General features: G+C 38.0%; 1 protein-coding gene across 1 annotated transcript in view; it reads left to right on the forward strand.

Annotated features, from left to right (window-relative positions):
* Window positions 1–157: 157 nt before the first annotated feature.
* Window positions 158–24082, forward strand: part of SCAMP1 (secretory carrier membrane protein 1) — an 84919-nt gene continuing 60994 nt past the window's right edge. Inside the window, exon 1 of the mRNA XM_019728169.3 lies at window positions 158–792. Coding sequence (XP_019583728.1) covers window positions 736–792 — 57 coding nt within the window. The 5' untranslated portion in view covers window positions 158–735. The remainder of the gene's footprint in view (window positions 793–24082) is intronic.

Consider the following 24082-nt stretch of genomic DNA (forward strand, 5'->3'; position numbering starts at 1 on the left):
TTTCCCTCCGCGGAGAAAGTCCGGGTCACTAGCAACGAAGCTGTCTCCGTGATTTGGCAGCAACCTAGAGTCGGAGGGACCGGAAGACTGGAGGCTGGGATTTCCAGGTGGGGGTCAAAGGTGTGGAAAATTCTTCAGTCAGGGCTGGGCCCGTCCAGACGTAATCTTTGGAGTCTGGTGCGCAGCTATTCCGCTCCCTGTGGTCTCCGCCGGGTGCCGGAAGCGTGGTTAAATAGCTCCTCCTTCCCCAGGTGTGCAGCCTGCATCCCAGGCTGCCTTTCCAAGTTGGAGCAGTCGTGTCAGTGGGTCTTTCTTACCCACAAAATACTACCTCTTCCCCAAGTCATGTTAGGTCACAGGGGCCGATTTTAAATTGGTGATAATACAATCAAGTCCACACAGACGTGTTGCTGGTCAAGATGCAGAACCTCAGTCGGCGGTTCCACTGGCAGTAGGATGGATCACGCTGCTCCCGGCTCCCTCCGCCCTCAGTCGTAGCCAAAGCCCGGAGCGCTGGATCCAAGCCCAGAGGAACGGGACAGCGAACTGGATAAGCGCAGCCGGCCCGGAGCCCGTCGCACCGGGCATGCTCAGTGGCGCGGCCGGCTGGGTGGCCCGGCGAGCTGCACCCGGATCTGCTCGGTGGCGGCGACGTGACCGCGCAGGGGGGCGGCGGCCTCGCCTCGTCTCCCTCTCTGCGCCTGGGTCCGGTGGGTGACGCCGAGTGCGAAAGAGATGTCGGATTTCGACAGTAACCCGTTTGCGGACCCGGATATCAACAACCCCTTCAAGGTGAGCGATGTCCCCAAGCATCTCCCGCCGCAGAGACGCGTCGTTGTTTGTGAATACAGACAAGTTCCTTCGAACCCACTGCGCCCGCCCCTCGGCTCCTCTCAGCCGCCTAGATGGACTCGGGGCCGCCGCACCGCTTTTGGGGGGTCGCGCCCCAGGCCCGGTGTCACTCGTTTGGGGGTCGGACTGTAACCTCCGCCCTTCCCCATGTCCCTGACTGATGAGGATCGTGTCCTCGCACGGGAGTGGGCCCACACGCCGCGGGGGTGGGGGGTGTTCCTGGTCCGCCCTTTGGGAGCAGGGAGAGTGAGATACCTGGGCAGGTGGAGCTGTCAGCTGCCAGGCAAGTGTGCCGGCCGCGGCCGGGTCTGGGAGGCGGTGGAGGAGGGCTCGCCCTCTGGAGGGGTTGTCATGGGGACCCAAGGCGGCGGCGAAGTGCTGCGTAGGGTGATGGCAGAGGTGGAGGAGAGGTGAGGGCCCAGAGTACGCTGCAAAAAAAAAAAAAGGGTTATGTTTTTATGTTTTAAACTTGTGTTGCGCCCAAATACCACCAGCAGCGCTGCCATTTCCCCCTCCCTACCTTTAGGCTGAGGGTGAGGGTCTGATAGCAAAAATAAGCACACTTGCGAAAGAATAGTGCACGTGGACGATCAGCTTCCTACCTAACTGCTCTTAGTAAGGTAAACGACGGGATATTTTCCAAAGCTCCTGGTGCGTCATTGGTTCTCTGGACTGTATGAGGATACCATTTCCCACATGAGCTGTTTTCCTTCTTGGAATCTGCCTTATCAACTCCCGCTTCGGAAGGGTTTGGCACAGGACTGGGCAAAGGAAGAAGACTAAGGAGTTCATTATCTGCTCTTAATGCAACATCTAAATAAGTATCTCTTTAAAAGTGCTCCAGGTTTCTTCTGAGCAAAGCTTGCTTGGCACGTAAAAGTTGTTTCAAAATGTTGGTTGAAGTTCATTGTTTCTTAATTTCCCCAGGACATGGGCAGTAGTAACTTGAATTTGTAGTCGTACACAATGAAATAGAAACTGTAATTTGTGGTCACACAAGTGTCATTTCTCACTTGCTGAGTTCACATCTCTTCTTTTTACTCCTGGTTTTTTCCTTTTACCAAAAATCCTGCAGGAGGAAAAATATTCCTGCTTTGATTATTAGCCTGATCATTTCATGGAGGATTATGTTAATTAAATGATCCTGAGTATTACTGACAACTTTGTAAATGTAGAATAGATCCAGTCTCTATTCCTTTACCTGTCATGTCACTTAAGAAAGTTCTATACAACTGGCCTGGAACTTTCAGGTTTTAACAGATACATGGTTACACTTGCAGAAGAAGTACTCCCTCTCCCCCAGAAGTTTAACATTTAGTATTCCATCATTTCATGTTGCGGAAAATTGGATTATTATATTTCATAATGTGCCAAATGGACGTTATATTAAAACATTTTAAAGGCATAACATTAAGAACCTATTAGCTTTTCCTAATTCAGATAGTTCATTGATGCATGTGACATTTTGGCTGTTTTCTATTTGGTCATTCCATTTCATGGCGCATTTTATATAGCTGGTTCTGTTGTTAGTGCACGCTGTCGTCTTAGCCCAGACTGCTCATTTGTGACATCTGATTGTTGCCATGACACTTTCCTCTTCTGCCACACATAAGGTTGCTGTAGTAATTCTAAACTCAAAAGTGGTTTTAAATACTCATTCATTAAGACATAAAATTATAAACTTTTTTGTTCTTTGTAAGTGGATGTACTCAGAGAATAATAATTATTCAAGTTCATAAGTATTTCAAGGGATGGGTAATTTAGGCCTAAGGAAGATTTGATTGTACACACATTCCGTATGGTTTTTCCTTGTTTTTGGTGACTGTCATAGCACTGTGTATCTGACCCTTTTCCATTTGTATCTAGCTGTATCTTCTCAAAGTAAAGCTTTATGTTTATAGCATATTCTTTTTTTCTTTCTACTTTTGCCTGCCTTCTATGTAAATGTGATTTTTGAAATAGCGTTTCTGGTCCTCTCTTACTTAAATATAAAAAGTTGCTAGATTTGTCTTTGTGTTATCTTATAATCATCTTTCTTTTCAAATCTGTTCTTATTTTCACTATTAGAAAATAAAGTTCATATTTTCAAAATATGTGATATTTCACATTTGGCAACCACCTCATTTCTTCTTGATTAAAAACTTTGATTTCCATTGCCTTTTCAGTTTTTTAACATTTCCTTCACTTTTATGTGAGGAACGCTTTTGCCAGCACCTTCATTTGAGTCATTTGTGAAAATAATTTCTGAGGATAATATCCTTACATGATGTGACTACAGTGGTTTATTTGATTTTATTAGTTGTTGTAGTTATTTGCTGGATTTGATTCATTTTTTGAGTGCCTACTTTATTCTAATGGTTGTGATAGGCTCAGTGAATGAATTTATAGCATTTGAATAGTTTTCATTGTGGATCAAGAAACTTGGAATAACTGGAAATGTATAGTAATCTGAAAGAAAATAGATATGGATGTTTCTGATAATCCATTCTTGGATTGTTATAAAGTGGTTTTAAACCTAGAGAGGAAAAATATTTTTTGTATAGTCAACGTGTATGTATTGAATAATTGCTATATGTCCTTTGTTTATCTGTTCAGTTACTCATTCAACAGACATTAAAGAAATATCTCTGTCCTTAAGGATATTAGCCTAACATGGAGACAAACATATTTGGAAAATGAAATAAGAGGAGAGAGTTCAATAACCAGTAATATAGGCTCTTATAAGTTACTGTAGGAGTGTATGGAATGAATGTATCTTGTTCAACGAAGGAAACAATAAGTGGTCAGAAAATCTTCATGCCTTCTAATATGCTTTAGTATAAATATGCTAATTAAGTGGGTTAGAAAATTCATTTTGGAAATGACATTTAAAGTAATTTTTAAAGTAAGAAAATCAAAATTTCAAAGCAGGGAAAGGAAAATCTTAGAATGTATTTAGTCAGATCTCATTCTATGGATGAAAAAAAGCCCAGAGATGAATGATATTTTACATTTGGCAACCATCCTTATTTCTTCTTAATTAAAAACTATTAGACTTCCATTGCTGACTTGCTGACTTGCTCATTGTTTTACATGCGGGTGTAGGGAGTGCAGAATTGGCAGCAGAACTTAGATCTCCTGATTCCTAGTCCACTGCTGATAGCACTGTATTTGGTTGCATTTCTGACACCAAAATTCTTGTTTTGTATTTGGAGCTTTGACTTGAGGCTCTCATGGGGAGACAGCAGAGGGTAGTTTTTAAGTTTGTGCTCAAGAGCTTTAAAAAACCCCAGCAAAATCTGGCTTTGTCATTAACCAGCTGTGAGACCTTGGCAAGTTACTTAGCTTTTCTATACCTCAGTTTACTTTCTGTAAAATAGGATAATGGTACCTTCTCCATAGGATTGCTAATAGGATTAGGTGAACAAACATTTAATGTGTAATAAGTGTTCAGTGCATGGTGGCTTTCATATTATAATAAGTAGTATAATAGTACTTCAAGAAATTGTATTTAATTATAAATACTTATATTCTTATTAATTTGGTGAAGTTCATTTTCCTTTTGAATCTTCTAGAGTGCTATTAGTAGCTTTTTGGCAGGTCATAGTTGGGAAATCAAGGCCAAAAATAATTAGTTTGCTCTAAGTCACTCTGCTAGACTAGATCCAGGTTGTCAGAATTCTAATGCTTTGTCACTGTGTATGCTTCCTCTCTAATTAAAGAACTCTGTATTAAAATTGAGTACAATGTCTATTTTGTTTTGGCCTCAAAAATCAATTATACTCTATATAAATCATCTCTTAAAAATGGCCTACAACTCAGTATTCTTATTTGTGTTATCTTTTAATTTACAGTAATTTTGCTAGTATTCTAAGAGTTTAGTTGAAATTGAAAATTGAAAATCTTGTCATTAAAAGGTGACCTATCATAATTCAAGGATGTTACCCATTTTGTTTTCATTTACAGTTAGTTGATGTCACTCCTCCATTATCCATTTAAAATTTAAGATTGGAGGTTGGATAGCACTAGGAAAGGATTTTTGAGGATTTCTTCTGTGATAGTCTAACTTCTCAAACTTTATCTTTCAACTTTAATCTGGACATAGTGATAGTAGTTGATGATCTGTATTTTACATTCGGTAAGCTGTGTGAGTTCCCACTTTCCTCAGGCTGGTATTTTTTTTTTTTTGTAAATTTTATTGGGGAATATTGGGGAACAGTGTGTCTCTCCAGGGACCATCGGCTCCAAGTCCTTGTCCTTCAATCTAGTTGTGGAGGGCGCAGCTCACTGGCCCATGTGGGAATCTAACAGGCAACCCTGTTATTCAGAGCTTGTGCTCTAATGAACTGAGCCATCTGGCTGCCCCCAGATATTTTCTTAATATGTATCACCAGTGTGATATAGTTTCTTAAAAATATATATTGGGTTAAATGAGATTAGTGACCAGTTTCTAAAAATGAATCTATAATATTCTATTTTATTGTCTGTCCCACAGGTATTGTCTTCAATTCCAAGTGCCTATTTAAAGAGTGCTTTAAACAAAGTAGGGTGTGCCCAAAGAAGAAGTCAGAATAGTCTGGAATCAGATCCTAGGAAGAATAATTTACATTTAAATTACTCTATGGGTTTCCTCTACAGAACCCTAAAGGGAAGTATGATATTTGAAGAGTTCTTGGTTGAATGGCAAAACCCTGTTCTTGCTTCAGGAAAAAAAAAAAAAAATCTAAGGCTAATTGGCAGAGTTTACCTGAAGATAGATTTTGTCCTAACAAAGATTTAATAACATCTGTTAGGATAGCTTGACAATGTTTTTTTGGTATGGAGTTTCCCAGCACTTGAAGGAATTCGAACAGAATTTGGATGAACTATCTATTAGAGATGCTGAGGTAGAGATTTGTATGTCAAGTTTTTTTCTACTTTGAAACTCTGCAATTGTTACATTTTTTGTACCTGTATGGGCCATTTTGTGAATGTATAAACTCATCTTTTAATTTATTAGATATTGGCATTGAGTCTGATCATCTGAGCTAGAGAGGAGGCATGAATTCATGTTCTAGTGACCTACTTACTTCTCTAAGCCTCAACGTCCACTGAGGGAGCAGCTTATACAAAGGGGATCATGTCCTCTATTGTGTGACCTTTGCCACCCTGGCCTCAGCTGACTGATCTTACCAAAGGTACCTGGCCCAAGAGAAGCCAGTCTCTCAGTTGATCTGGAGAATATAAGATTGCTTAGTCCAAAAATTTTGCCCCAATAGGAGCAAAGATAGTTAACTGCGCTATTTTAGGAAAGTAGACTGAAAGCTCAGAGAAGAGGTCACGTAGTTGTAGTGGGAATAATCATGGAAAGACATGAGGACAACCAAATTGTCTTAATCACGAAACACTGGAGTAACAATTGTCTGACCTGGGCTTCTAAGGGTCATTTTCTAGAATTCCTATCCCTTATTAGAGCTGCTCTTGAACTGCAAGAGATGTTGTAATGTCTTGAAGCGTTCCAGTCTCTGAAACCCGGCATCCTTCTTTCTGTGTGTATGTTTAAAAGACCCTCCCTTCCCAGCATTTGAGGTGACGCGAGTCTGTTTCTTTGAACCAGAATTACCAAAAGCTAAATGAGAGGTAACATTTTCTTACCAAAGCCATGCTAGAATTAAACCTGTTTTTGGTAGAGGAATGCAAATCTGAACACTATGAGACATTTTTAAATGGGGGGAAATTTCCCCACTTTCAGTAGGAGTGGAAATAAAAGGCTATGTGGCGGTTGGTTGGATTGGACTTTGTACCAAGTCTTTACTTTCATTCTGTTTCATTTGTTCCTACTGAGGCAGCCTGTACTGTCCTATAGCTTCTGACCTCGCAGGGTAGGCTGCTGTGGAGCCCCTGGTCCCCTTCCTTGTGCAAGAACTGCCGCAAGAAGTCCTTGTAGACCTGTACACAGAGAGCGATCTAATAATCTCCTCTTTGTGATTTGGCCTTGGGTGCTTTTAAAAATTAGTAATGCTAGTTCATCAGTTGATGGACATTTGGATTGTTTCTATCTTTTGACTATTGTGATTAATTCTGCTGTATATAGGTGTGTACAAGTTTTTGTTTGAACACTTGTTTTAAGTTCTCTTGGTTATATACCTAGAAGTGGAATTGCTGGGTCATATGGTAACTATGTTGAATCATTTGAGGAACTGCCATACTGTTTTCTAAAGTGGCTGCACCATTGTATATGTATTCTTGCCAGTCGTGTATGAGGGTTTCACTTTTTCTGCATCCTTGTTAACACTTGTTATTATCCGTTTTTGATTTTAACCAAAAAATCAAAAGTATCTCATTGTGAAGTATCTCATTGTGGTTTTGTATTCCCTTGACGGCTATATGATATTGAACATATTTTTATGTGCGGATTGGCCATTTGTATATCCTCTTTGGAGAAATGTCTATTTAGATCCTTTGCCAATTTTTAAATTGAGTCATTTGCCTTTTTTGTTATTGAGTTATAAGGGATTTTTATATATTTTGGGTACAAGTCCTTTATCCAGGTATATGATTTACAAATATTCTATTTGTAGATTGTCTTTTTACTTTCTTGATAACATCTTTTGAAGCACGAAGTTTTAAGTTTGATTAAGTTCAAATTACATTTTGGGGCTTGTATTTTGATATTGTATCTAAGAATCCTTTGTCAAATCAGAGGTAATGAAGATTTAATCCTATGTTTTCTTCTAAGTGTTTTATAGTTTTAGTTCTCACATTTAGGTTTATGATTAATTTTGAGTTAATTTTTGTTTACGGTGTGAGTATGGTTGAACTTCATTCTTTTGTATGTGGACATCCAATTGTTCCAACACCATTTGTTCAAAAGACTCTTCTTTCCCCATTGAATGATCTTGACACCCTTGTCAAAAATCTCTGTACATTCCTTATCCATTTCTTGCAAAAGAAATGGAGACTTTATCTAAAAAGCCGCTTATAGAGAATGGCTCCCAAATCCTTGATGATTGTCCCTAGAGTAGGTGTGTGTATATACACACACTGGGGGTGCCAAAAAATGTATACACATGACATATTCATCTTTTGTTATTGGTATATATTATGACAATTTTAATACAGTTTTCCTTTATTGAAATGTGTATACTGTTTTTGGGCACCCTCTGTATGTATTAGCTTGCCCAACTTTCAAAATTGCCAGCTAGTGTTGAAACTGTTTCTAAATCGCTGCTTGCTTCAAGTCTAATGGTGGGTTTTACACTTGTTTTTAGATTGTAATTTTGAACACACTATCAATGCTACCAACTTGATTATTTTTTCCTTAAAAGAAACGTGTTCATTTATTTTACAAAATACAGATGACTTATTACTGAATACATTTTTGCATATAAACAAAAATATTGGAACCTCTAATAAAGCAAGGGAATAAATGTATATTATAAAGTGTTACGCATTTTGAGTATTGTGAGATCAAACATTGAGTGTTGGTGAACTCGAACTAGGAAGAAGGGATTTGTGGGCGTTATACCCTGATAACTTGAACTTGATTGATAACAGAAGAAAAAATAGACTTTTGAATGCAAGTGACTTACGTAGTATATGTAGCTATTAAATTCTTTTGCTTATCAAACAATCAAAATAACACGTATTGTAGAAACATTATATACACAACAACTACTGGTAATTTGCACTTTGTCCAAGAGAAATAAGCAATGGCAGAGTTGTGTACATTCTGGTGACAGCTGTTTTACCCGTGGGAATTCTCTGATGGTGGATGGAATCCTCGTATGGATATTTGGAATATATAGGGAAAGTGGTGAGAAAGGAAAGTGGGAGGTGATTGAGAAAGAGCAATCAGGAATATCTGCCATCATGGCCGGGGACTGGTACACTAGTGTAATTTTACCACCATTTAGCAATTTTCCTAGAGCTGTTGGATGCTTGTTTTCGGTTGATTTAGTCAGTCTTGTGGTTTTATTTATGGCCTAGCCCTAAGTTTTGGTATCTTAGTCACAAATTTTAGTGGATTGCTTGCAAGTAAGTAGCATATTATAAAAATGCATTAACATGTTCCCTGAATTAAAAAGAAGTGTACTGTGTGCTTTTTCTATTTGATTAAACGGTTTTTTATGGAAATGTTTATATTTGAATCTCAGGGGAACTTCACCATTTAGAGTTGTGTTCACAAGCAAATGTTCTATGAACTATATATATTGCAGACAAAACATTTCGATGTTCTTGGCCTGGAGTTAGGGGGATCAGAGAAGGAGTAAATGAAGTTTGCAGAGGTCGGTCTTCTACTGTGTTTCCCCGAAAATAAGAGCCGGGCCATCAGCTCTAATGTGTCTTTTGGAGCAAAAATTAATGTAAGACCGGATATTATATTATATTATATTATATTATATTATATTATATTATATTATAAGACTGGCTCTTATAGTAAAATAAGACCGGGTCTTATGTTAATTTTTGCTCCAAAAGACACATTAGAGCTGATGGTCCGGCTAGGTCTGATTTTTGGGGAAACAGGGTAGTAGATAAAAGGGTGGCTCTGGAACTAGTCTGCCTAGGTTTGCTTCTCCACTTCCTAGCTAGGTGACCTTAGGCAAATTACTTAATTTTTCTGCCTTCAGTGTTTAGTTTTGTCTTTTTTTTTTTTTTTAATTTTTATAGCTTCAAGAGTTTTTCTTTTGAATTAAGACAAAGATGGGAAGCTCTTAAAATAAAAGATAAAGGAAATAAATAATGGTGCAAGATTCTTGGTTGCAACATATTTCATCCCTCACCTATATAAGGCGGACTACTTTTTATTAACTTTTAAACTCTTTGGTATTAACAGAAATAGTAACAAAAACAAGCATACAAATTACTGGTTGTCTTACAAAGCTTAGGGCTTTCAGAAGTTATTACATATCACAACTTGAACTGAGGGTAATAATGAGAGCTCATTTTATTTTTATGGCAAATCGTCTTGTGATGTAAGTTTTGTTTAAATATTGGAAAGTTGTATACTTCGTTGTTTAATGTTGGTGATTTTTGAAAAAGATACTATGTAGTTTATTATATTTGAGTCTAATAGTTTTTAAAGTTGTGATTACTTTTCAAAGTCATGGGAAGCTAGCTGGAGAAGAATCCCTTGTCTCACAATTGGAACTCGGAGCATTTCCCGCATGGCTGTGCTGTAGAGAATGCTTCGATTTGGTGGTCCTATTATTTTAAGTATTGGGGAGCTTAACCACCAAGTTACAAAGAGTACCTTATGTAGCCAGAATTCATTTCATAAGAAAATGTTCTATACATTTGTTCTCAAGTGGAAAAGCTACACTTAAAAGTTCAGTGTCTATAATATGACTAAAATGGGAAGACTTTTTAAAATTTGTTTACAGGTCTTTGCTTGCCACATTTAGTGGTACTTGTTCTGGTATTTCAGTATTTAATAAAGAAGGAGGACAGGAAACCTATTCATCTTGGTGGAGAATGACTGTGATGAAACAAACTTGGTTTGTGTGCAAAAATCTCTTGATAATTTACTTAAAATAAGAGAAATCTACGTGGGAGGACCCTGTTCTCCCATCCCTAGGATATCAATTCAGTGGCTCATTCATTAGTGGCTCATTCATTAGTGATTGAACTCATGGGTCAGGTGAACAGACATACTATGATCAAATGCTTTCCTGTTCTACATGATTAACCTTTTTCACATCTGTAGACTTAAGTGCATTACTATTGAGGCACTTCTACTAGCTACCCAGTTTCTCAAATTTCACAAGAAATTTTGGTAATTTAGTGTAATTGGATGCTAAAATAAAGTATCCAGTTTGCAGGTATTCCAACTCAGGTGTCATCGTAGGCCCTGATTGCTAACCCCCCTACGCTGTCTCTCCTTACTTCTTTCCTATGAGCATTTCTTGTTATTTAATGAGGGCAGTGAGTGATTTGGTATTTAGATTTTAAAGACTTATGGATTTATCGCTGATTGGCAACATTTATTCCAGGAAATATTACATCTGATTATCTTTTCTTTAAACAATTTTGAGATGTAATTCAGATACCATGCAGTTTACCCATTTAAAGGGTATGAGTTAGTGGTTTGTAGTTTGTATATTTATAGTCGTGCAGTCATCCCTACTATCCATTTTAGAATGTTTTCATCACCCCAAAAAGAAACCCCATACCCAGTCATTTCCCATTTCCTTCTAACTCCTCTAGCCCTAGGCAGCCACTAACGTCCTTTCTGGACATTTCATGTAAGTGGAATCGTACAATATGTGATCTTTTATGATTGGCAGCTTTCACATAACATAATTATTCAAAGTTTATTGGTATTGTAACATGTATCAGGATTTCATTTCTTTTTATTGCCAAATAATATTCCATTGCATGGAAATACTACATTTTATTTCACCATTCATCTGTTAATATAAATTTGGGTTGTTAGTACTTTTTGACTGTTAGGCATAATGCTGCTATGACTATTTGTATACAAGTTTTTGTGTGAACATACGCCTTCATTCTCTTGGATATATACCTAGGAGTAGAATTGCTAGGTCATACGGTAACTGCCAAACTGTTCCAAAACGGCTGTACCGTTTTACACTCCCTCCAGCAGAGCATGAGGATTCTAATTTTTTTCACATTCTTGCCAACACTTGTCTGACTTTTTGGTTATAACCATTCTAGGAGGTGTGGAGTGATACTTCATTGTAGTTTTGATTTGCATTTCCCTGATGACTAATGATGTTGAACGTCTTTTCATGTGCTTATTGGTTATTTGTATATTTTCTTTAGAGAAATGTCTGTTCAGATCCTTTGCCCATTTTTAAATGGTGTTATTTGTCTTTTTTATTATTGAGTTAGAGTTTTTAGTATATTTTAGGTATAAGTCACTTATCAGTTATATATTTGCAAAAATTTCCTCTAATTCTGAGGTTGTCTCTTTGATTTCTTTATGGCATACTTTATGGCAGGAAAGTTTTTAATTTTGGTAAAATCCAGTTATTTTTTCCTTGTGCTTTTGCTGTCATATCTAGGAAGCTATTGCCTAACTCAAGGCCTTGAATATTTACTCCTGTATTATCTTCTAAGAGTTTTAGTTTATACATTTAGAGCTTTGATTCATTTTGAGTTAATTTTTATATGTGGTCAAAGGTACTGGTTGTGTAAAGTTCTTTATTTTTAAAATCTTCAAGGGTGTATTATAGCTATAAGACATTTTGGTACTATCTGAATGCTCAGTTCTTTACCCTATTGAATGCTTTAGACGTCATTTGTTTGGCTTTTTGCTGCTGCCCTGTCTTCAGAGATGTTATCTCTTTTTGAGTGGCTTTCGTGTAGTTCCTGTAGCTCAGATACGATGCCACACAGAGTATAGTGTACAATTTGGAATAGTAGGACCCCTTTACTTTAGTGGCATCTCATAGCATTTGCCAGTGGACCATCTAATTCTTTTGCCAATTGACGGATTTCTGTTGTTTTGGTTAGATGATTAATGTGACTGAGTGGGTCCAATGGCATAATTTGAAAAATAAACAGAGCATATTCTCAGTCTTGATCAACCAGTATACTTAAAGTGGAGAGTTTGCCAGTTTAATAAGGTCTTTATAGTTACTTAAAATTTTTTAAATTGCTGGGACTGTATTAGAGCGTAAAGAGCTTCAAACTCAGTTCTCTTGAAGAGATTGCCATTGAAGATGGAACAAGAGTACATTATTTATTTAGCCAAACATATGGAGCTCTGAAAGGGAATTAGACACCGTGATAGTCACTAGGGATACAAAGATAAAGACGAGAAGTCCCTGATGTCAAAGAATCCACACTTTACTTCGGAGATATAATGCACTGTAAATGCTTTGCTGCTAAGAAACAAGAATAGCACATTTTTCAGATTGCAGGAGCAAAACTTCCTGAGAAGGTGATGCATAAGCTATCTTAAAGGAAAAAGAGGAATTGGTCAGTATTACAGCCTCATTTTCCCCTGAATGCACAGTTTGAGGCAGAAGGCTCATGTGCTATAGTTTACCTCCCTCATTTTATAGATGGGGAAACTCAGACTCAGAGGTTAATATGTCCAAGTTTACTCGGTAACTGTAGAACTTTGGACTAAAACCATTCCAGGTAATGGCTTTAATAAGGATAATGTGGGATGATTTCTCACAGCAATTGCTAAAAGTGCTGCCGATAATATAAGATAAAGGAACAAAGAAAGGATCAGACATCTTAATTTCATTTTGACTGTGGATAAATAACTAGAATTTGTTGCTGTCTATATTATTTAAGTCCCTTACATAGATCATTAATTATCTGGAGGGAATGCCCCCCAAATTATATTACAGGTAGAAATTATGTTTTTTTCCAAAGAATTCTTTAGAATGTAGGGTGTAATAGATAATGAAATAATTATTTTGACACTTAACGCTAGTTTAAATTAACATGGACAAATAGTGCAACTTAAGGTGTGGTTTGTTGGCTTTTAAGTTTTACTTGTGAGGGAAATCTGCTTGGGTGTGATTGCTTCACTTTTTTCTGATTTACTAAGGACTGATTTGGGTCCATCAGAATTAGTTGGTGAGTCTCTTTTAGGTTTAAGTAAGGCTTTCATGATTCTTGCAATGAAAATGAATATTAGTTTTTCAAAATCATGATTTCGTGAATAATTCCTAGTAATTATTAAGCACTTATAATGATTACAAAGGTTTTGTTAGAATACATGTTGTTTCAGAGTCACTGAGATTTTTATTGGCTTCTCAAAGTTCTTTTTTTTTTAAATGATTGGGGGGCATTTAGAAAATGTACTTCTCCACCTAAATGAAATTCTCAGTATTTATTAGCTTCTCTATGATTATAGTAGCTCTGAGAAGTATAGCGTATGACAAAATTTTAACTCTCTGAAGTGAGGGTCTCTCATAGCCACTAGCTTGGGACTTCTCTTGTGTAGTCGCTTTGCCTAGTCTAGTGTATAATATTGATTGGATTAAGCAGAGCTGTTGAGTATTTTAAGTTATGTGGAGCAATGCGATGTTTCATTCAGTCTTTATTTGAAGAAATACTGTTCTAAATATAGATTTGTGTTCTTATTACATTTTCTTAGAACAACTTTGTCTTTGGAGTCAGATTTGAATTTGTATCTTGACCAAGTCACTTATTAACACTATAACTTGGGCAAGTTACTTCAATTTCTCTGAGCTGGTATTATCAACAGTGAAAGAAAGGATATAGAATCTAAGTCACAGGGCTGTTCTGAGGATCACATATTGAGATAATTAAAGAGTCTAGTATTATGCTAAACTAGGTGAATTCTTTCTCTCCTTCAGTCTGTCTTTGCTTTAGCCTTCAATTTCCCGTAGATATCCTTGATAGAATTGTAAATATGCATTTTCTTCTACATCTTTTAATGTTCAAATTATTATCTTTAGGTATCGTGAAAATGTGTGAGGAAAGTGTAAAAGTGTGGTGAAAGTCTGCTGCTATGTTATGTGAAAACATTGGATTGGGAAGCTTCTGATCAGATCTCTTACCATCTTTTGTAATTTTGAAAATCTTAGTGGAAATTTACCTTTGTCTGAGTTTGTTGTTTTCCTTTTTGCTAATACAACTGAATTTGCTCAAGTGGATGAAAATGAAATAATAATATAAGCCGGTTTTGAAAAAAATTGTAATGCCTACATCAGTATTGTCCAGTAAAAATATACTTTATGCTACATATGTATTTTAAAATTTTCTAGTAGCCATATGGAAAAAAAATAGGTGAAATTAATTTCAGTAATATGTTTTATTTAACTTCCCAAATCAAAATATCTTACCAACACATAATCAACATAAATATTATTGATGTATTTTACATTGTTTTCTGCTAAATCTTTCAAATTGGAAACATTGTGTGTTTTACGCATATGCTTTCAGCATATTTCAATTTGGACTAAATTTCAAGAGCGACCATATTATATAGGACAAGTCTAGACGAATAAAGTGTATTATTCCAACAGTAGGTGGGTTTTGCACTGTAAGCTGTGTGTAATAAAAGAATGTGAATACTTCTGGTGTCACGTTTGTCCTCCTTCCTTAGCAGTCACTTATGTAGATGGTGAGAGGTTACCCATCTTTGCAATTCCTATCCTATAAATGATTTCACCAGTTACTCATTGTCTATTCCCAAATTTTTGGAAATTTTCAAAGGCCTAAAATATGCTCTTTGATTATTGAGAGCATAAACCAAACTTAATATACATTTGTTCTCCTCACATTAATCAAATCTGCAGGTGTGACATGAGCTGTTTTGTATTTTGCGAAGCTCATTCTGGTTCATCGTGTAGATTGGGGAAAGGGTCAAAAGATGGGAAGGAGACCAGTAAAAAGGCAGTTTACATATGAGAAATACTAGCAGCTTAATCGGGTGGAGGAGGGGAGGGAAAGATGGAGAAGTGGACAGAAAGAAGAGTGAGAGAAGGGGCTGAAAGTAGCTCGAGGGCGATCTATGGTTGAAGGAATGTTTTTGTTTTTCTTTTCTCCTGTGTGTTTTAAAGATGACCGAGTCTTGAAATGTAGGTGTGAGGCATCCTGTTGAGAGGATGAACTTGAACATAGAGAGGACTAACTGACAGGGTAATCCTCAGGAAACGTGGGAAGAGATGCAATTTAGATATGGAGAAAATTTTTTTCCCCAGCTACGTTTTATCAAGTTGGCTTACGCTTTTGAACTGTAGGGACTATCAAACACTGAGAAAAATAAAGGATAAATTAAAGACTAGAGTTATATTTGTATTGTCCTCCTTTTTTAAATTGGAAGGGGAAGTGAAAGGAGAAGGTGAAACTAGAGTTAAATTAAGCAGCGATTTAATAGCACTTTTGGATCAGTAAGTGTGCTGGGGATCAGTATATATACTAGGGCGCAGTAACATGTCCATACTTACTAAAATCTTTCTCTCACAGCAGATTTTATTTAAATATAGTTAATGGCAATAAACTGTTTTTACAGAGTTTTAATGAATACAAAATGACAAAGAATAGTGGTTTTACCTTTTCTGGTTTAAGGCTCAGGTTACGTCAGGTGATGGAGGTTTATTGTAAGGATTCTTGTGGGAGGGAAGGAAACCCAACACGGTGAATCTCTGATTGTAATGAAACAGTCTCTGGGAGCTAACAAGTTGTTTCCTCAGTTCATACCCTTCTGCCTTTCATCTCCCTCCCACCAAGCAGTGGAAGGCATTTTCCTCTGAAATCAATACGTATAAAACATAAAAATTGATTCAAGTGAAAGTTAGGGGGTTGATCTCTGTCACCTTCTTTTCTGTCTTGTACCTGCTCATATGCTTCCTCCTTCTCCTCCTCTAGGCTCTTCTGAGGATCTGCAGCACACTGGGAAAACTCCTGTTTTACCAAGTCATTTCTTCCTAACTAGGATAGCAGTAACCCTGTAGGCCCTGTTTTTGCTTTGGTGATTCATCAGCAACTCTAGTAATTGAATTTCCTTCTCCCTTTTCTGGCCACTGTCTTACGACTTAGCATCTGTTTGTCTTTCTACTGTGCCTAGTGTCAAGTTCTTCTGCTACCAGTCTTTGTCTCATAGTCAAGCAGTTGAAGAAATGGGGTCTAATTGGATTGATTACTCATTATCCAATTAGTCACTTCTATTGGTGTCTGTCAGGCTTTATTATGTCCAGTTCTAAAAATGTCTGCCTTTGGCACAGATGCCAGTTCCTCATTCTTCCACATATAGCAGAGGTAATAGGGTCGCATGACATATAAAGGTTGGACTAAGAACTGCTTCTGGTTGCTTTCCTCATTAGGTGGCTCTGAGTGTTTTTGGCCTATTCATCGCATAAGATGTGCTGTACTTTCTTAATAGCTCAATCATTAACAGCTATTTTGTTTCAACCTTAGCTTGTTTTTCTAAATAATTTTTATTTTTATTTTTCAATGACAGTTGACACATTATGTTAGTTTCAGATGCACAACATAGTGATTAGACATTTATATTGTGATCACCCTGATAAGTCTAGTACCCATCTGACACCATACATAGTTATTACAATATTACTGACTATATTCCTTATGCTATAATTTACATCCCCCTGAATATTTTGTAATTACCAATTTGTACTTCTTAATCCCTTGCTCTTTTTCGCCCACTCCCCCAACCTTCCTCCCAGCTGACAACCATTAAAATATTCTCTGTATCTATGAGTTTGTTTCTGTTTCGTTTATCTTGTTTAGATTCCAGATATAGATGAACTCATATGGCATTTGTCTTTCTCTGTCTGACTTACTCCATTCAGCATAGTATTCTCTATGTTCCTCAATGTTGTTGCAGATGGCAAGATTTCATTCTTTTTTATGCCTGAGTAATATTTCATCACATGTATGTACCACGTCTTCTTTCTTTTTCTTTCTTTCTCTCTTTCTTTCTTTCTTTCTTTCTTTCTTTCTTTCTTTCTTTCTTTTTATTTCTTTTTATTTATTTTATTGGGGAAGGGGAACAGGACTTTATTGGGGAACAGTGTGTACTTCCAGGATTTTTTTCCAAGTCAAGTTGTTGTCCTTTCAGTCTTAGTTGTGGAGGGCACAGCTCAGCTCCAGGTCCAGTTGCCTTTGCTAGTTGCAGGGGTCGCAGCCCACCATCCCTTGCGGGACTCGAGGAGTTGAACCGGCAACTTTGTGGTTGAGAGCCCACTGGCCCTTGTGGGAATCAAACCAGCAGCCTTTGGAGTTTGGAGCATGGAGCTCGAACCGCCTGAGCCACTGGGCTGGCCCCCACCTCTTCTTTATGCGTTCATCCAATGATGGACACCCAGGTTGCCTCCATATTTGGCTACTGTAAATAATGCTGCAGTGAACTTATGGATACAAATATCCCTTCAAATTAGTGTTTTGGGTTTCTTCAGATAAGTACCAGAAGTGGGATTACTGGGTCCTTCTTTGTCTCTTGTTATAGCCTGTATTTTAAAGTCTATTTTATCTGGTATAAGTGTTGCTACACCAGCTTTTTTTTTTCCATTTTCATGAAATATCTTTTCATCCCTTTACTTTTAGTCTGTGTGTGTCTTTTGATCTGAAGTGAGTCTCTTGTAGGCAGCATGTGTAAGGGTCTTCTTTTCTTATCCATGTAGCCACCCTATGTCTTTTGGTTGGAGCATTTAACCCATTTACATTTAAAGTAATTGTTGATAGATATGTAATTATTGCCATTTTATTCATATTTTTTATCTCCCCCCCCCCCCCCCCCCCTTTTTCTTCAAGAAGTTCCTTTAACATTTCTTGTAATACTGTTTTGGTGTTGATGAACTCCTTTAGTTTTTTCTTCTGGGAAACTGTCTTTCCATTCTAAATGATAACTTTGCTGGGTAGCGTACTCTTGGTTGTAGGTCCTTACTTTTCATCACTTTGAATATTTCATGCCAGTTCCTTCTGGCCTGTTGAGAAATCAGCTGACAGTCTTATGGGAGCTCCCTTGTAGGTAACTAACTGCTTTTCTCTTGCTGCTTTTAAGATTCTCTTTGTCTTTAATCTTTGACATTTTAATTGTGATGTGTCTTGATGTGGGCCTGTTTCAGTTCATCTTGTTTGGGACCCTCTGAGCTTCCTGGGCTTGTATGTCTGTTTCATTTTAGAGAAGTTTTTTGTTACTATTTCTTCAAATAGGTTATCAATTCTTTGCTCTCTCTTTACTCCTTTTGGTACCCCTATGATGCAAATGTTGGTATGCGTAATGTTGTCCCAGAGGCCCCTTAAACTATCCTCATTTTGGGGGGTTCTTGTTTTTCTGCTGTCTGGGTGTTTTCTGCTACATTATCTTCTAAATCACTGATTTGATCCTCTGCTTCATCTAATATGTTGATTCCTTGTAATGTATTCTTTATTTCAGTTATTGTAGTCTTAATTTCTGACTGGTTCTTTTTTATGTTTTCTATTTGTTTCCCATCTCTTTGTTGAACTTCTCCCTGAGATCACTGAGCATCTTTATAACCAGTGTTTTGAATTCTGCATCTGGTAGAGTGCTTGTCTCCATTTTGTTTAGTTCTTTTTTTCTGGAGCTTTGTCCTGTTCTTTCATTTTGGTACATGTTTCTTTGTCTCCCCATTTTGGCTGCCTCCCTGGGTTTGTTTCTGTGTATTAGGTAGATCTGCTATGTCATCTGGTCTTGATAGAGTGGCCTTATGTATTAGGGGTCCTGTGGGGCCAGAGGTGCCATCACTTTGGTCACCTGAGCTGGAAGCTCCAGGTGTGTCCCTTGTGTGAGTTTTGTTTGCCCTCCTGTTGTAGTTGAGCCTTGGTTCTCTTTGCATGTCAGTGGGAGGGATTGGCCCTTGGACTGCTTGGTTGTGAGGACTGGCTGTGACTACAGTGGAGGAGCTGTTGTGCAGGGGATGACCCTATGGAGCAGGGTTCACTTTAGCAGGGCTCTGGTGCATTGCACAGTCTGCCCTTTGGATGTGTTGCCCATGGAGGAAGCTGGGTGGTGCTCTGACCTGGTCTGAAGGTGGATGCCAGGCATACTGGAGCCTCCTGGAGGGGCCCTGCTTCAGACCAAGTTCAGCCACAGCCTGTGCCCTGCTGGGGGCCATCTGGCATGAACCACAAAGAAATTTGCAGGTGGCAGCCACTGGCACCGGACTTGGTGCTGCCTAAATAGGGCAAGCCATGAACCGAGGCCAGCTGCTGCTAGTGCTGAGGTTGGGGCTGCTTAGCAAGAGGTGCAGGCATGCCAAGACCAGATGCTGCTTGTTTGGGGTTTGTGAACCTTTGAGAGATTTTAGGACAGGTTGCAGCAGAAGCCAGGATAGTCTGTTTGTATGGAAAATCCACTGGAAGTGGCTTGGGTGGGTTCACAAGTTGGGAGGGGCAAGGTCTCAGGGAATCACCAGGGCAGGGTGACCTGTGTAAGCCAGCTTGATGGAGACTCAGATATGGCAGCTGCCTGCATCTATATGCCTGGAAATGGGAAGGGCTCAACAAAGAAATAATGGATTCTGCCAGCACTTCTCTCTGGGAGAAGAAAGATGCACCTTTCCCCCTCACCCTGAAACCTGACAAATCAGTTCCTTCGTGTATGTCCCTGGCACCTTTTGAGTTGATACCTTAGCACTGGAGCTCAGAGTGAGTGAGTACACCACCAAGTAAGTCCATGCGCAGGCCCTTGAAGAGAAATGTCTGGGACTCCAGCAGCCCTCCAGGTGACTCAGCCATAATCTTCACTGGTTTTCACAGCTTATGGGGTCTTCGCTTCCCAGCACTACAACCCTGGGCTGGGGAGCCTGTTGTGGGGCTGGGACCCCTGGCTCCTTCAGGGGAACCTCTGCAGCCGAGATACACTGCCTGATTTTTAATGGTCACACGCAGGTGTCGGGCCAGCCTGTTCAGTGTCTCCACCCCTCCCACCAGTCGCGAGGTGGCTTCTTCTTTATGTCCTTAGTTGTAGAACTTCTGTTCAGCTAGACTTGAGGCGTTTCTCAATGATGGTTGTTCTATAGCTCAGCTATAATTTTGATGTGGTGGTGAGAGGAGCCAAGGATAGCGTTTTCCTACTCCGCCATCTTGATGGGAAATTTTCCATCCTTAGCTTGTTATTGGTGGTAATGATGATAACAGCCTCAGCTATCAATTTACTGAATATATTCCATGTGTAGGAACTGTATTAAGCATTTTTATATAGTGGCTAATGAGCTATATGATACATTTTACTGATGAAGTAACTGAGTCACAGTAAAATAATATGAAGTGCCTCGTTCAGTTTACAGCTTTTCATTAGTGGAACTGGGATTTGAATACAGGCAGTCAGCTTTCCAAACAATAAAGACGTACAATCTATAGCATAACATTTGAGAGCTGCAGCTGATGATGGTGATCGTCTATCATATTGCCCCTAGTTTGCACAGGAGAAAATTAAGAGTGTAGGTGATTTGCCTAAGGTCACAGAGGCTAGTCATTTTCAGGAACCCAGAATTCCTAAGTCCTAGACTAGTACTCTTTTTACTATAGAACAAATACCTAAAACATTCAGGGTTTTGAGTGTTAATCTTGAAACTCCATCCTATTAAGTGTTAGCAGATGTAATAAGTGATTAAGAATATTGGTTGTATAAAGTTATCCATGTAGACTTTTATGTTATTAGATTACTCTTTAACTCGAGGTTGGTGTATGTGTGTGTGTACACACATACATACAGAGATGAATAAGCGGGAGACTGAGGTTGATTAGCCACAAGAATTGTTTATTTAATTTCATCATGTCTAGCTGAAGGTGACAGTACTTTCTGGCATGTTGGAATCTTCCTGTGAAGTTATATGTGGTAGTGATTGAGTAATGTTCAATTTAATGCATGGTGGAGGTAATCAGTTGAAATACAATGAAAGGTGCACTATCCTAGAGGGTTTGGTAAAGAAACTTGGATTAAAGACATAAAAAAGCTAATTATGTTAGATGTAAAATTTTTACTTATTTTGTTTTTTTGAAAAGACATTTATTTTTGTAATGCATCTTGGTTTTTAATGAAATATGACTATGAAGTTAAGTGGCTTACTAAAGGATTTGCAGAATAACCTTTGATTAACTAAATGACATGAAGATAGAACTTTAATGTTTATGCATAGTCTGATCAAAATAGGATAAATTCTAAAGAATGTCTTCACTTGCTTGTTGAACATTAATAAAATACAGAAGCCTAGTATATTCCTTAGTCAATAAAATAAGACTATTTTGACTAAGAATGTTTTCCTTGTTAGAAATGCAGATTCTCAGGTACCATCCCAGACATCAAGGTACATTCACAGTAGAGCTCAACAATTGGGGTTTAACAAGCCCTTCAGGTCATCCCAATGTGTGCTCAGTTTGAGAATTTAATTTTGATTGTGTTGAAGAGGAAACACAATATTTTCCTGTCAAAGTTTTGGAATCATTAATAAACAATCAGCTCAACCAATGTCTTTTGATAAACTTGTGATTGTGGTAAACTCTATTTTTAGTATATCTGATAGAAAGAGTATATAGGCATTGGAAAGTCACGGCTTCATATTTTGTCTCAGACATATACTAATTGACCTTGAACTTTCTTGACCTTTTTCATGCCATAGTTTTTTTTCCTCTGAAAAATGAAACAATATCATCTGCCAGGGAGGACTGGAAATAATATAAGTGCTGGATAATTAATAGGAATTAAAGATGATTCATTATTAAATATTTAGCTTTGTTGTTTTCTTCTAGTTTAGAGACTACAGCTTCCTCAACACTATTTATATTTATTTAAACTAATTTGAAAATTTAACTATGTGATAATTCAGAGATCGGTTCTTTATTGTCCTAAATCATTCTTGGCATATCCTGTACATACTCTACTGCTTTGTCACCTAATACATTAGGAGAAATTCCAGACGATCTAGAAGTGAACTCATTTGATGTGAGATGATGATTTTGTCAAATTGCCAGTTAACTTTCAGACTCTATTGCATTTTTCTAGAATCGAGAAGGAAACAAGTATATTTTAGTTATTGTAGTCAAAAGTGAAAAATTGGAAAAATGATTCCTTTCTGGGTCTCTTTGTAAGTAAGGCAGACCTCATGCAGGATTTTTCAAAAACAGAATTTAATGTGAATTTTAAGACACTTGATAAATGAATACGCTTATTTGTAAAATGAGAGTTGGGACCCATTGGACTCAATGTACTTCTGTAGCATTGAGAGAATAACATTGATGGCATGTGTGTTGGCTAAGTAGGACTCATCTTTCTCACCCTACATTTTGCCTCCTTCCTTTTTTCTTTCTGGATTAATCTTCTATAATTATGAAAACCATTTTCATGGTTCCAAAGTAAAAAAAAGAAAACTATAAAATAGAACATTCAGAAAAGTGTAGCCTCCAAGCCTATGGTTTCTCATTGTTCTCTTCCTCTCCCTATAAGTAATCATTTTTAATAGTTTTTGGATTATTTTCCCTTTTTAAAATACAAGTAAACACAAACACACTCATTTTTATCTGCCTTTCTGGATAAAAGGTAACATCTTATTTACACTGTTCTGCACCTTATTTTTTCACTCACTCCGTGGCAGTGTATATATCTCCTTATGCCATTTTACAACTGCGTAAGACTCAGCTGCATCATGTAGATGTTCCATGGTTTATTCAAACATCTCCTATTGACAGACATATTTTTACTTCTATTCTTTTGCTATTACAAGTAGTATTTTGCTATTATATCTTTGGAGTAAATTTCCAGAAATGAGATTGTGGGCAAAGTATAAATGCAGATGCCGTTTTGCTAGCTATTACTAACTTTCCCTTCATAGAGGTTGTAACAGTTTCTGTTCCCATTTAGTAATGTATGAGAATCCTTGTTTCCTTACAGCTTTGTCAATAGAGTATATCAGACTTTTCTATTTTTGCTAATTTGATAGTTAAGAAATTATTACATTAGTTTATTTTTAGCTAGTGGTTCTCCTTTTATGCGTGAGATTAAACATGTTTTCACTTACACTTTTGAGGTATCATGTTTATGCTCGTTTTTAAGGAGGTGTTTCTTGGTTATTACTGCTGCTACTGTCTTGAAGAATTACTCTGGATTTTTTCCTCCCTATGGGTGGTATTAATCACTCAAGAAACAGCATTACCAGGCATGCTTGACTAAATTAAAAGGATCTTTTACCTATTTCTTGTATTCAAAGAAGTCACAATCTAATTTGTGAAAAAAGACTTGCATGAAGATTATCATGGCGCAGGGAAATAAATGCTAATGGATATAGATACCAAGCTCTGTGGGAGGCCTGAGCCTGGCATGATGGAGCGGGTAGCAGGACGATATCAGGGAGACCACTGGTTAGCATATGACGTAGTCCTTGGATTGAGTCTTTAGGAAGGAAGGAGATTGCTAAACTGACCCTGCCTGACCCTGCCTGGAAGAGTATTCCTGCTGGAGACAGCAGTGCCAAATACGGAGTCTGAGGACTCACCGGTCACCCAGTTTTGTGAGTGGTAGTGGGGTAGGCATTGAGGCTGCAGCTGGCATCTGGACTTGCTAAGTCTCCACTTCTAAAGTAAGTTAACCACAGCAGTGCCAACTCGAAAAATTTGATTAAAACATTCATGTTGCTGTTTTCTTAATTCTCCCCCTGAGGCACATAGCCCTTCCTGTTCCTCACATTTTTAGTAAACTTGGGAGGGGGACCCTGGGAAGTAGAGCGATTTCATTCCTTCCTTCCCATTTTATTGTTGAGCAAACCTAAAGCCTTTATTTTTTGTCTTGTGCTGTACTTTTAATTTATCCTTACTACTTGCTTTTTGCCGAGTTCGA

Source organism: Rhinolophus sinicus, chromosome 3 (assembly GCF_057876585.1).
Source record: "Rhinolophus sinicus isolate RSI-liver-muscle chromosome 3, RSI-T2T, whole genome shotgun sequence".
Lineage (NCBI taxonomy): Eukaryota > Metazoa > Chordata > Mammalia > Chiroptera > Rhinolophidae > Rhinolophus > Rhinolophus sinicus.